General features: G+C 37.6%; 1 protein-coding gene across 1 annotated transcript; it reads left to right on the top strand.

Annotated features, from left to right (window-relative positions):
- The first annotated feature begins 1,030 nt into the window (after positions 1-1,030).
- LOC128999510 (protein 60A-like) lies at positions 1,031-13,024 on the top strand. The gene is made up of 6 exons (XM_054426073.1): positions 1,031-1,648; positions 2,615-2,795; positions 8,137-8,288; positions 8,944-9,129; positions 10,709-10,785; positions 11,909-13,024. The coding sequence occupies exons 1-6, from the start codon at positions 1,261-1,263 to the stop codon at positions 12,167-12,169; spliced, it is 1,245 nt and encodes a 414-aa protein (XP_054282048.1). The 5' UTR covers positions 1,031-1,260; the 3' UTR covers positions 12,170-13,024.
- Positions 13,025-13,526: the final 502 nt, after the last annotated feature.

The raw sequence follows: 13,526 nt of genomic DNA, 5'->3' as shown, positions 1-13,526 counted from the left end.
ACAGCTGCAGCTGCTACAAGTGCTACGAATAACGCTTACTTGCGCATGCGCAGACGCGCGGCATTTTCCGGTCTTGAAAGGCTCGCCATAGCTGGGTCCAGTTTACGCAAGGCTCACGGGACGCATCAGTCGTCAGTATCAGTCTTGGTAAATACCATTAGCTTCTTAAAAAAAAACAGCTGTTACAACCCAACCCTACTTGCGACGTTGCCACTTCGAAGGCCGCGGCCTATGGGTTACGACAGTTTAATTTTATAATACAAAATTATAAAATTCATTTTATAATTAAGTATACTTATGACGTCAAGGATCTACGGACCATCAATAAAGGTCGATTCACACACATCAGTTACGGCACGTCACAGTGAAGTCACTTCAGGCACGTCACAGTTAACAAAAATATTCTTTGATGGATTTTCTATTGCGCTATCTACACTCATCGGTTGCAGTCCCGTCAGTCACTCTGCTGGCATCCGTCAGTCAATTTCAGATTTCTTTCCAACGATACTTTTTGATTGTTCGGACGCCTGACGGAACTGTTTGAGGTTAGAAAATAGTGTTATTGTTATTTAAATGGTTGCGTTTGTATTTTGAGTACTGTTTGTAACAATCAACAAGATGGACAATGATAATTTAATAGAATATAGTTTTTAAATTTAAAATTTTTGACTGTAAATTACTGTAAATATTAGAGACGGAAGACTGACTGAAACCAACTGACGGACAATTGACTGAGAAATTGCGGATACAACTGTGACTGGACTGTAACTGGACTGTAACGGAACTGTGACTGGACTGATGTGTGTGAATCGACCTTGTGGATGCATCCCGTGAGCCTGTCCGGAATGCGATCCACGGACCCAGTCGATTTAAAAGTGTTACAGTGAGTACAGTACAGTGTTACTGTACCGGTAAAATTTCTTCCTTGCCTGTCTAGTCTATTATGTTCAGACTGACTGGGTCCGGACTGGGACTGGAAGAAGATGGAAAATAAAAAAATAAACAAGTTTAGTTTGTTTGTGATGCTTTGCTTACTGCTTGTGCTTGTCTGGTTAGTGGTTACGTAGTTAGTTACAGTTTATTTATCTTGCCTCGGGCACAGCATAAACAAAACGCCTAGTTTGAAGTTGCAATTTGTGATCAACATTACAAGAAGAGTAGGCATAGTGATCTAAAAATCAAGAAGGTGTTACTCAGCTACGAAACTAATCTTAAAATTTTAATTTTTATCGTAAATAAGTGGTTGCAACAGGTTGTTACATGTTCGACAACATCATGCTGCGAGTTATTGTTTTTCAACTATGCTTTCATTATCTTTTACTATTATGTAGCTGTAGAAAGTCAGGATTGTACATAGACAATGGAGTTGATCAGACTATTGTCCAACGATTTATGACTAAACAAGAAAAAAGAGAAGTGGAGCATGAAATCCTTAACCTCTTAGGTTTAGAAAATAGACCAAGGCCAGTTGCAAATTCAAAAACTTTAGGAAGTTCTGCACCAAAATTTCTTCTTGATGTCTACAAGTCTGTACTAGAAAACTCAGGCAGTTCGCTTAGCAGAACAACTAGGAGTGAATTCTTTCTTAGTGGGAGAGATTTACATGCAATTGACGAGAGTGATGTGATTATGACATTTACAAGCAACAGTAAGTTACAAATTTGAATTTTTTTAAATTCAAGCTTAACTTGGGCAATATAACTTAACTTCGGCCTAGCCTGGTCTCATATTTATTTTTGAAATATCATATGGGGTACAGTTTCTTAACTGGGCTACATACCGGTAACAGTTTAATTTTATAATTTATGTACTTAACTTAGTAACATCAACCGAAACCCTGGGTCTGTTGGACCCCATTTGAAAACAATGAACCCCGCTTAGAAACGCTCAAAACAAAACCATGGGCATGCGAGACCCCGTTTTTTTTTTTAAATACACTAATGCTGGGCTTCTGAGACGGGCATGTTATGAACAGACAACAAGCTCATGACACCCACCAAAATGAACAAACAATAGGTATATCCAACGGGTAGAGGAGGAAAAGGGGGGAAGGTATTGGGTGAATGGAATCCCCCAAGTAAACATTGTTGACAACATGCGTTTGTGAAAATTACCGTGGGCCTGTCAGACCCGGGGTTTCGGTAAAAGTTCTAATATCAATAGGACTAAGTTTTACATTGAATTTAAAATAAAATATCAATAAACTTAGGTAAATATACCTATAAAAAAATCATCAATTAGGTAATAATGAATGTTCCCTTTAACAGGAAAGTAAGTTACGTTACCTATAACAAAAACATTTAACTTAAGTTGAACAGAACTGATCATAACTCAATTTTTTTATGCTTAGGCCTGCATTGTGAAAATTTCTTTTGAAGCGATAGGTGTAGGTATATCGAATTGAATTATAATCGCTAGCTTCAATATTTAAACTGATAAGTTAGTATGATGCAGGTTCTCTGCAGAACTTTATCCCAATTTTGTTGTTTAAAAAAAAATGAGGAATTACAGTAGGACTTACAAGGAATCAAATTAGCCTAACTTAAATAATAGTAAACTAACTTTGTATAACTTAGTACAATCGCATCTAAATCTAGGCTATCTTCTTCCCCAGATAAACATGTCAGCAGTGTCAGGCATGAGCGAGGTAAGCGACTGTGGTTCGATGTTTCTGAGATTCCTATTGGAGAAACTGTGGTTGATGCCGAGTTAAGGCTGTATCAAAACTCAAACTACTCTATGGACCCCGGAGAGAACTTCACAATCACTATCTATCAACTTCTTATGGAGGATGGGTGAGCTAATAATCTACAATTACTTAAAATCTATCTTTGCCTTAAATAGCTAGAGCTGTATCATGCTCAAGTACAGTACGTTAGCCTACATATCCTTTTCAGCACTTTGTTATAATAGACCTGACACTATTATTCTTAACTTTATTACCAGTTTACTGTAGAATTGTACCTCACTGTTTGCTAACCAGTGTTCAGAAACACTCAAAATGTCAATATCCTCATCTACAAAGTATAATCACAGAGTCAAATTTATTTCGCAAGCATTGGACATTTAAATGTCCTATTGTCAACTTTACATCAGAGGTACTGGACCTTAAGTCAATTTCATTATCAGATAGGATTTATCTACGTCTTGTATAGCCTAGGTCTACAAACACTTACCGATTGCATCTTCCTTGCCTCGTGTTTTGGGGTTACCTCTCTAAAAAAGCATTCGAGTCAATGGTAGGCCTACCTTGCTGTCTCTCCTGCCGGTGTCTGGTTGGTATGTATTTCCTCACTTAAATTCCCTCAGGCCAAAACTCGGGAGTTAGGACTTTATCCAGCGAACTTTCGTCAATTCCCACTTTGAAAGACTTGTAGGTTGGATGCTATTTTGGATTTCACTTTTCTTCATGAAGTTAAGCACGTTATCTGTTGTTGTTAAGGGTAGGAGTCGGGAGACAAACAGCCATTCGTACTTTCCCGCAGTTTTTAAGCAAGAACATTTACTATTTTTCCCAATCACTTCTACAACACTATTTTTATTGCGATGTATGTCACTCTTGGAGACTCTACCAACTGAAACACGGGTGTTAGCTGATTTTAGAATATTGGAATACAGATTGGAAGTGCTACCGCTTTTTCCCAAATGGTTTATTTCTTTCGGTAGGTACACTTTTCTTTGATTGTAAATTAGCCTATTTAATTTAGTTGGTAATTTAAAAGCCACACTAAAATATACAGTAGGGAATTTCATTGTAATAAGTGCATTTCATTGACCCCCTGACCATTGATCAACATTTAAGTTAGGCCTATGTTTAAACACATTTTTTTTTAAATTAGGCTAGTTTATTTATTTTTACACTTAAAACAAAAAAATCTCAACTCTCATTGAAACTTGATACTTTGATACTTGATACTTGAGCACTGCATCGGTGACCGACAATGTCGGAATAGATTGCGTCAAACTTATAACTAAAAAAGAATAGGTAATAAAACTTATGATGGCAGCGGGTTGCCAAAAAGTGGTGTGTCCTCTAGCTCAGTCAACGAATAGAGAGGTCTGCGCACCAAATAGTCCTTCAGTTTGTCTCTAAAAGCTTTCACGTCTAACTCACGCACTTCAGATGGGAGTGTGTTGTAGAGCTTGCTGGTATAGTAAGGGTAGCCCTTTTGGGTCAGGCAAGACGGCATCTTGGCAGGTCAAGTAAATGGGCATGCCGTGTCTGGTATGAGTGTTGGTCCTCACGTCGAACAAGTGTTGCTGAGTTTTCCTTAAGTAATACCAGGCTATTGAGGATGTATTGACTGTAGACGGTCAGAATCTTTAAATCCCTAAAGATAGGCCTACAGTGGTCACGGTATCCGGCGGACGTTATCACCCTCAGAGCCATCTTCTGAAGGAGCAAGATGTCATGTGCTGCAGCTGTATGACCCCAGAGTGCAATGCCATAGCTCACGTGGCTTTGAAAAAAGAGCATGGTATACCGTCACTAAGTAAGGCTTAGATATTACCAATGTCAGTTTCCTCAGAAGAAATACTACTCTAGCAAGCTTAACACATACCTGGCTAATGTGTTGTTTCCAACTTAACTTGAGTCAATCCAGAATCCCAAGAGTTTGACGGCTTCCTCGCCCAAGTAGTTTGGCTTGAGTGTGCATAGCAGTGTTTGTGTTTTGTCGTCGTTTATTTTGAGTAGATTCTGGCTGAACCACTCCTTTGCATAAAACAGAAGGCATTCTGCGTCAGCACTAGCTGGTTTAGATCACTGGCCTCTGGTGACCAGTGTGGTGTCGTCTGCAAAAAGCAATGTTTTGTTGTTTAATGCCAGATCATTAATGACGATAGTGAAGAGGAGGGGGCCAAGAACCGAGCCTTGGGAACTCCATGTCTCAAAAGCTTCACCCCAGAAGTCGCACCACCGAGAGAGACAACCTGCTTTCTACCTTCTAGATAGGAGATGATGGTTTGCAGGACCACGCCAGTTACCCCATACTTCTTAAGCTTAGAGATAATAATTTTATGCGATACTACATCGAACGCTTTACTCAGGTCACACATATTTAGCAGAACTGAGTCCTTAGCTTCAAAGCGTCTGCAATCTGTTCGACCAAGCTAGAGAGGGCCGTTGTGGTAGATCGTCCTTTCCGAAAGCCATGTTGAGCATCTGCAAGTAGGTGATTAGATTCAAAGTACTTTATTAATTGTATCTTCATTACAGACTCTATGACTTTAGAGAGGGCAGGCAGTATGGCAATAGGCCTGTAGTTGGACAGCAGTGAGGGGTCACCTTTCTTGAATACTGGGATGGCTCGTGCAGTCTTGAGCGCGTCATGGAAGCAGCCGCTTCTCAGGCAGAGGGTTTACAACAGTCGTGAGTGGGTCCACGATGGTGTGGATGACAGCCTTCAAAACAGAGCAGGAGACACCGAAAACATCCTGGCTATTGAGTTTTGAAACCTTTAACTAGTTTAATAATGAAACTAGGGCTCACCTGATTCCAATGATTTAGGCTGCAAAATGATGATACATCCAGTAGAGAGTCCGCTGGGTCAGTCTGCAAAATAGGTAAATCAGCCACAACTTTGTCAGCTATTTCTGAGAAAAAATTGTTAAAATCATCAGGGGAACCTGCTGTTACGGTTTTAGGTTTAGGAGACCTGTGAGAATTTATAATGTCCCATGCTGCTTTACAAGTGTTGGACGCCTCTTTTATCTTTAACACATTAGAACCTTTTTTTGCTTCGTTTACTTTACAACGATAGAGTCTTTTGGTTTGAAGATATAAAGCATGGAGTCTTTCTTTCCGTTCAGGGACAGTAGACGTCTTATAAAAATCATGAAGAATACATATGTAAGAACGTAGTTTGACCAGTTCCTGGGTATACCAGGATTTATCGGTATGAGTTTTGTTACTGGAACGGGGCTTGGCCTTCATGACTTTGAGAGGGAAGATTTGGTTGAAATTGTCCATGAAATTATCAAAAAAGATGTTAAAAGCTACCTCAGGCTCAGGACAATTATCTGCATTTGGGATGGCCCTAAAAGCATGTAGCAATTTGTGACACAATAGAGGCATATCATTATCATTTATAGATCTTTTAGCAGCAACATACTTTGCATACCAAGCAGGTTTATTTGAGCAGGGGCTTACCTTGTTAGAGTTTATTGTAACCAGAACTGCACTGTGGTCAGCCACAACGGGTTCCCTTATGTACACTTCCCAGTCCCAGGAGTCAACGTTGGTAGCAATGGAATCGAGGCACGCTTGCTCACGAGTTGGTTGTCTGGTGGTGAAATATAGTCCATAGCTACGAAGCAGGTTAGAGAAGAGTTCCTCGTCTCTGGAGTGACACTCGAGGTGAATATTAAAATCTCCACATAGGACTATTTTCTGGGGTTTGAGAGCATTTAGCAGATAATTAAGGCAGGAGTCAAGCAGATCAAGGAAAATATCCACTTTGCCATCTGGAGATCTGTACACAGATAACACAACAACCGAGAAGTCTGACAACAGGATGGCGGTAACCTCAAATTGGAGTTCAACACAAAATCTCAAAGTGTCTATTTGTTTAAAATTTATATTACAGGTGCTATAAATAGCAACACCACCATGAAGTCTTTCACTTCTACAAAAGATATTTGCAAGTTTGAGGTTAGCTAGGTTAGAGTAATAACATTCCTCACCATTTGCCAGCCAGTGCTCTGATATACAAAGAATATCGCATTTAGCTTCTTCAGCGAAGATAGACACAAGTTCACTTTTGTTCCTCAAACACTGAACATTTAAAGCACAAATAGTAATGTCTTTGCGCTTTGGATCTGTGTGGACAATATTTTCATCTGTAGGCTTTGGATTTGATGGTGGGTTGTCTTTTCTTACTACGTAGGAGGTTTGTTTGTCACTCGTCGGAATAAAAAACGCTTGAGTAGGGTGTTCTTAGGCCAAACAGCAGGGTTCATCAACTCATCCTTTCGGTCGAAGTCGACTGAGAGACGGAAACTTGCATTTGTTCCTCTGGTTTCCAACTTTTCTGTTGTCACTTCAATGTTTTGGAATGTGTTTTTAACAAAGTCACTAACAGCTTCAGTTGTCGTGTCACCTTTTAGTCGCCCTACAAAAATCCAGGCTTTCTTCTGACCAGCAGTTATTAATCCATTTTCATCAGAAGTTCCGATGACGACATTGGAATTTGTTTTTGTTTTCTTCTTGGTTTCAGTGTTGCCAACACTTCGTCTAACGGGAGATTTGTTGACACCGTTTTTCAGATCCGTAGGTCTTCGTGTATTTCCATTGGTTATTTTTACAGCTGAAGCATAACTTCTGTTCCTACTTTTTGCTTTCACCCATGGTCCTGCCACGTCATTTGTTGAAGTTTTGGGCTGAGATAGGGTTGATTTAGGGAGACCCGCCATTTCACTTTCGTTAATATCGATTTCAGCATTCGATATTTTGGCGTTCGATATATCATTCATCGAATCAATGGTCACATCGAGTGATTCGATAGGGAAATCGGTTTCGTGAACCAGTTTTTCCTGTTCAGTTTCGTTAGCCTTAACCTCCAATAATTTAATAAAATTAATGTTAAGTAAATCATATTTATTGGTTAATTTCTCCAACTTGTTAGTCAATGTTTTGTTCGAATCCTTAATCCCATCAATTTGCCCAACAAGATTTCCTACCAGCTGGTGTAGTGCAGTGTAAACCATTGTGTAAAGCTTAAGAAAACTAAAAATTGTGTATAGCCTATGATGGAAGCGTTGTTGGAGGATTAATGGTTACGCAGAGAATTAAAAACAAAACCATTTAGAATTCCTATTGTTCATGGAGAAAAAAAAACTTGTAATTTGCTTGTTTTGGTGGTATTTTGATTAAATTTTGCAAATTGATTTATTTCGTCCTATAGGCCTACCATTAGCAGTTGATCAAAAATACTCTTTCCTTCCCCCGTTGCAGCAAACTTAAGTAGGTACTTGTTAAATCTAATGCTATTGAAATAGGGAATAGCTTGTTAATGGAAATGTTTTAGTAAAAATCTAATGAGACAAATTGAAATTCGCTCAATCTGCAGGTTTGCTACAGTGGGGGTATTATTCAGTAAAAAAATGTTCAGAATCTGAAAATGTTCAATGTTACAGAGAGAAGGAGCTGGAGTTTATCGATGCTGTGAATACAAGTCGCAACCATGATGGGTGGCTCATATTCAACATGACCGGGCCCTTGACCTCCTGGGTGGCCTTCCCCCGGACCAATCGGGGCCTCTACCTGTCTGTTCAGCCACAAGGTGCCGGTGAGTGGTTTCAATCTTAACCCTCTGCAGACAGAAATAATTTTAATTTCTTGCCCTTTTACATTAGTACTCCAAATGACCAACCAAGTCTACAGAATCTTTCACCTCTCCGGGAAGGGTTTATTTCTTGATTAACTCATTACATCGGTTTGAGCCAATTGTACTTAGATTGGAGTTTTATCTCAAAAATTACAAAAATCAAAAGTAAAACAATTTGCAGTTATTTAACAAATTTTCAAACTTATTGAGGCCTACTATTTACTTAAGTACAAAACATCATCACATGAATAGTTTGTGATTTTTTCCAAATTTTTAATCATTTATTTTTGTTGTTGTTGTTGATGTGAAGTATAAGAACATTATGGCTATGGTAGATGTGTAATATTATAGTATGCTGTAAATTTAAAGAAGCAAATTTTACCAATCTGTGTCCTCCCCCATTGCAAACGCAAAGCTTGAGTATAACTGCAATAAGCATTTTAAACTTATATGCCAACCCCGTACGAAGGACGAGTACTCTGCTAGTACATCATAAATACAAAATTGATCTGCTGTTAACTTTAGATAGGTTTTTACAGACAGAAAAACATTAGGCCTATCTGTGTTCTCATGTAGAACAGTTTCTCGTTGTCTAAATGCAAACTTTGTTTTTAAGTTCACGAAATGAGACCTGAAGACATCGGTGTGGTTTCTGCTAGTTTGGAAGGAGAGGAAGAAAAACAACCGTTCATGGTAGCGTTCATGAAAGCAACTAGTCAAAAACGTGCTCGCAGAACCAGAGAGATTCGTCGAAGAAAGAAAGCAGAAAACTCTGAATCTCCTTATTCACGCAACCCCTTGGGTGTGTTGATTTATTTTTATTTATCTTAATCTCTTTACAGTAGGTAGTTGGTTAATACTGGTAATACTGTTCAATGAAATAATGACCATACATACTGTAGTTCAATTTCTCAGATTTCATTGTGGTGGAGTCTCTCAATCACTATACTGGATGCAATACAGTGTCAGGTTAATTTATCAGATCTCATTGTGGCATAGCCTCTAAGATTTTTTTTTTTTATTTTATTTTATTAATAGGTTATATTACCCTAGGTGTATCTCCGATTGGATTTATTAAAGTAGGTAATTTATTGACTGTATTTATCAGATTTGTTAAGACCATTGTAGAGTACCAGTCACATTCTGTGCCCTTTTGATCTTAACAATGCCGGCTTACTTAAGATAACTGTGGGAATCCTTGAATACTAAGTAATCGTTTGATCTCCCTGTTGAAACTTATACGAGGGCTATCCAGAAACTGACGGACATTTTGGCCTGGTGTGGCATTGGGCGGGGCTAGGATTGCCATCTTGAGCCATCAGAGTGTTCCTACACTCAGTCTGCAACAGCTGTGGTAGCTAGAGCATCGTGTCTTCTGTACGCAGTGGAGTTTCGAAATGAGCGCTGCAATTGTAAATCCCGCCAGTTGTGAAGTGCGTGGTGTGATAAGGTTTTTGTTGGCAAAGAATTACAAACTAATTGAAATTTATTGCCAGATTTGTGATGTGTAATATGGCCAAGGAATAATGAGTGAAAGCCAGGTGAGGCAGTGGTGCATTGATTTTAAAAATGACCGAATCAATGTACCTCATGACGAGGATCACAGCAGTAGGCCTAGTCTTGTTACTTATGAATTGGTGGCAAAAATCGATGATAAAATCCATGAAATTTGTCGTTTTACGATCATGGAACCATCAAAACATTTTCCTCAAATTTCACAAGAGTTTACTCACTAGTGTGGACGTGAATCCACACCAGGGAGTATCACATCCTCAAAGTGCATGCCTATAAATATCCACAGTTCTTGACCTCCAAGTAGCTGGATACAGGATGATGCCATGGTCCCAGGTTGAACTCACAGGCGGCAGATTTATTTGAAGAGGGCATTGAAAAGCTTGTACCACGCTATGATAAATGCCTTTATTTAAATGGGGGTTATGTAGCAAAAAAGGCTTAAAGGTTAGCTTCAAAATGTATATAATAAAAATGTTTACAATTTTGTATATGTTCAAAACGTCTGCTACTTTCTGGTTAGCCCTCGTACATAAAAAACTGTTTCTGTTTTGCAAAAAATCATTGGGTTTAAGTTATGAATACATTTTTTTTATTTGTTTTTTACTCAAACTAAGAGTGTTACCAAATAAAAATACATCTAAACTTAATTAGATAAAGAAAATAAAAACATATAACAAGATACAATTAAATCAATGAATGATCCCTGACCAATGAGTTGAATGTCGTGTATTGCCTCGAGAATTAATTTTCACTAAAAAAAAGAAAAGTTATTTGTTAGACTACTTACAAACGTTTAAATGTAATTCATCATCATGAGATATGTACATAAAGTTCTACTGAATGATTTAAATTTTATAAAATTTCAGATCCATCACCTTTCTGGTCTACTAGAAGTTGCCAGATTCAAACGCTTTATGTCAGCTTTCGGGACTTAGGATGGCAGGTAAAGTATTGCAAAAATTCTTTATTCCATCAGTAAACGTTACGATCACTTGGTCCTTTTCACATTTAACTTGTACAACAAACAGAGATCACACAAACAGTTTAATTTTCTAAATTAAAATTATGTAAAAACCTTACTCCATTACCTTTAAGTACCATTAGTCAATAAGTACTAAGCATCCCTCAAATTCACCAGCCAAAACCATATGCCTGATGTTTTATGTGAGGTAATAATTATTGCAATTTCCAAAACTTATTTGTTGTTTCATGTTGATTGTGACCTTCACCATTGGATTGGTGTTTATGTGTTCCTTGTGCCAAAATAGACTCTTCTCTATTCAAGCTAACCTTCTCTCCCAAAAAATATTTTTTCCTACAGTCACCCGACAAAGTGGGCTTCCCTGCACAGAAAGCTGCATTTACTTACTTAACCACACACTTTTAACTTTTTCGCACACCAGTATTCCAACCAAACAACACCAAACATTGTGCTTTTACTATGCACGTAGTCCGTGTATGCTTGGAAATATGTTGGCAACACTTTAAGAAACTACGGCTACAATCAGCTGGAACAGCGTTTCCCATTTCGTTCAATGTTTGCATTTAACCTAACCTAAAAACGTGTTGTACAGTGTTTGAAAGACTAATTATTTATATGATTTAGTACCGCCTCTTTCAGAGGCGAAATATTAAGTATTATTATGTGTGTGATTTTATGTGTTCTTTGACTTGTCTGCAACCTTTCATCAGGTGAGTTAGCTGTGTCCTCTCCATCCTATATATTTATTTAATCCAAGCTAAATGCTTTTTCCTAAAAACATAACCTTATATGATTTATAGTAACTGTAGGAATAATGTAATGTGTAACACGAGTGCAAACAGCCTTTACTGCACTCGAGAAACTTTCCATGCTCTCGTGTGCAAAGTGCCACTTCACCCACTAGTTACACAAATAACTATTGACTGAATTTGTAAATTTGATTCATTGTACTTATTACAATTTAAGATCTCTCTGAGCAATGTATTACTTACTTATCACGTTTTGATTTTTGACAATTTATCAACTTACTCAATTTGTTAGTTGATTCACTACATTTGAACTGATCTTCAATAACGGTTTGCAGGACTGGATAATTGCTCCGGATGGATACGGTGCATTTTACTGCAGTGGGGAATGTAACTTCCCACTAAACGCCCACATGAACGCTACTAACCACGCGATCGTCCAGACGTTAGTACACCTCATGTATCCCTACGATGTACCCAAGCCGTACTGTGCACCCACCAAGCTGACTCCAATATCCGTCTTATACTTCCTTGATGATTCAAATGTCATATTGAAAAAGTACAAGAACATGGTGGTGAAGAGCTGCGGTTGTCATTGAGCTGGTTCCTAAGTCTTCAGGTATTATGTAGAATCAAAAAGTATTTTTGACTGTGTTTTAGAATATAGATATTGTTGCATTTATGTCCACTGTAGGTATATTTAGTATTTTTATACTGTTATCTTGTAGTATTTGAACTGTTTTCAAGGCCGCCTGCAGTGAAGAGGGTGGGGGGTTAGAGAGGACAACATTTAGAAATTCATTAACTTCTGTACAGTTATAGACAGCACATTGCATCCAAAATAAATCCTTGTAGGCTATGACTTGTGATCATTAAGGTAATAAACCAATGAAAAAAAGAGTTTAACTAAACAGGAACACCAATATAAAATATCAGGTGTTGTAAGAAATATTGCCTGTGTCTATTACAGGCTACATAGAAACACAGCATAAAAAACAAAAAGAAGAACTTTTGGAAAAAAACATTATTGCGTTTGATTAGCCTAGGAAAAGTGACCAGTATTAAGTTTTCATGTCAATAAATATTTTTAAATAGAGCTCAAATAGTTTTCCTCCTACATCATGTATCATTAAAAATATGTTTTCGTCATACTGTCCCGGAAAGCAGCCGTTTTTAGTTCTTTAAATTGTCAGCAAATTTGTCGTTTTCGGGTAACTTTAAATAGGGAACAGAAAAAATGTATGGTAAATTTTTGGTTTGCTAACCTCAACATTTTATCTGTGCATTATCAAAACGCTGTTAACCAAACGATATTTAAAGCTATGTGTGTAAACAACAGAAATGTAAATATTAATAATGACTTCGTATAACTTGAAATTATGTGGTATAATTTTGTAACGATTAGAAGGTTATTTCCACAGTATGATGAAAATAGTTGTTCATCACAAGGAGGGAAAATGTCTTTTTGGTAGCTTACTTAATCATATTTCTATTGCGCACCAAAAAGAGCCACTTCATCTCCTAATGATGAAAACTACTATTCTTTTCATTTTTACTTTAGTATCAATTCTGTTTGTTATTCGATTCGTTAACAACTGTAGCGTTAAATAAGTATATTTTTTAATGTATAATTGAGTGTTATAGTAAGCTTAAAAATATGTTTTTTAGTGTTTTAGATTAAAACGGCTTCTTCTCCTCACAACCAGATATCGGTTTACGCCCCACCCCCTGAAATAATTCTCTGCAGGCGCCCTTGCCGGTTTTAGATTGTTCAAACCTTACTGAAACTTTGTTATTTCTCTCATGATAAAATATAAACAAGTTACCACTGGTGTAGAATGCAAAAATATAGTTATAAAACTAGGACTTGTATGGAATCTCTTATATACATTTAGAATCTCAATTCTAATATGCTAATTAATTGTATGATGTGATCAAACAAGAAGGATTAAGACC

This window comes from Macrosteles quadrilineatus, unplaced genomic scaffold (assembly GCF_028750875.1).
Source record: "Macrosteles quadrilineatus isolate MER2022 unplaced genomic scaffold, UCM_ALF_1.0 Scaffold_8__2_contigs__length_117827958, whole genome shotgun sequence".
Taxonomy (NCBI): domain Eukaryota; kingdom Metazoa; phylum Arthropoda; class Insecta; order Hemiptera; family Cicadellidae; genus Macrosteles; species Macrosteles quadrilineatus.
The sequence above is the reverse complement of the archived record's forward strand: the minus strand, read 5'-3'. Positions and strand labels throughout refer to the sequence as shown.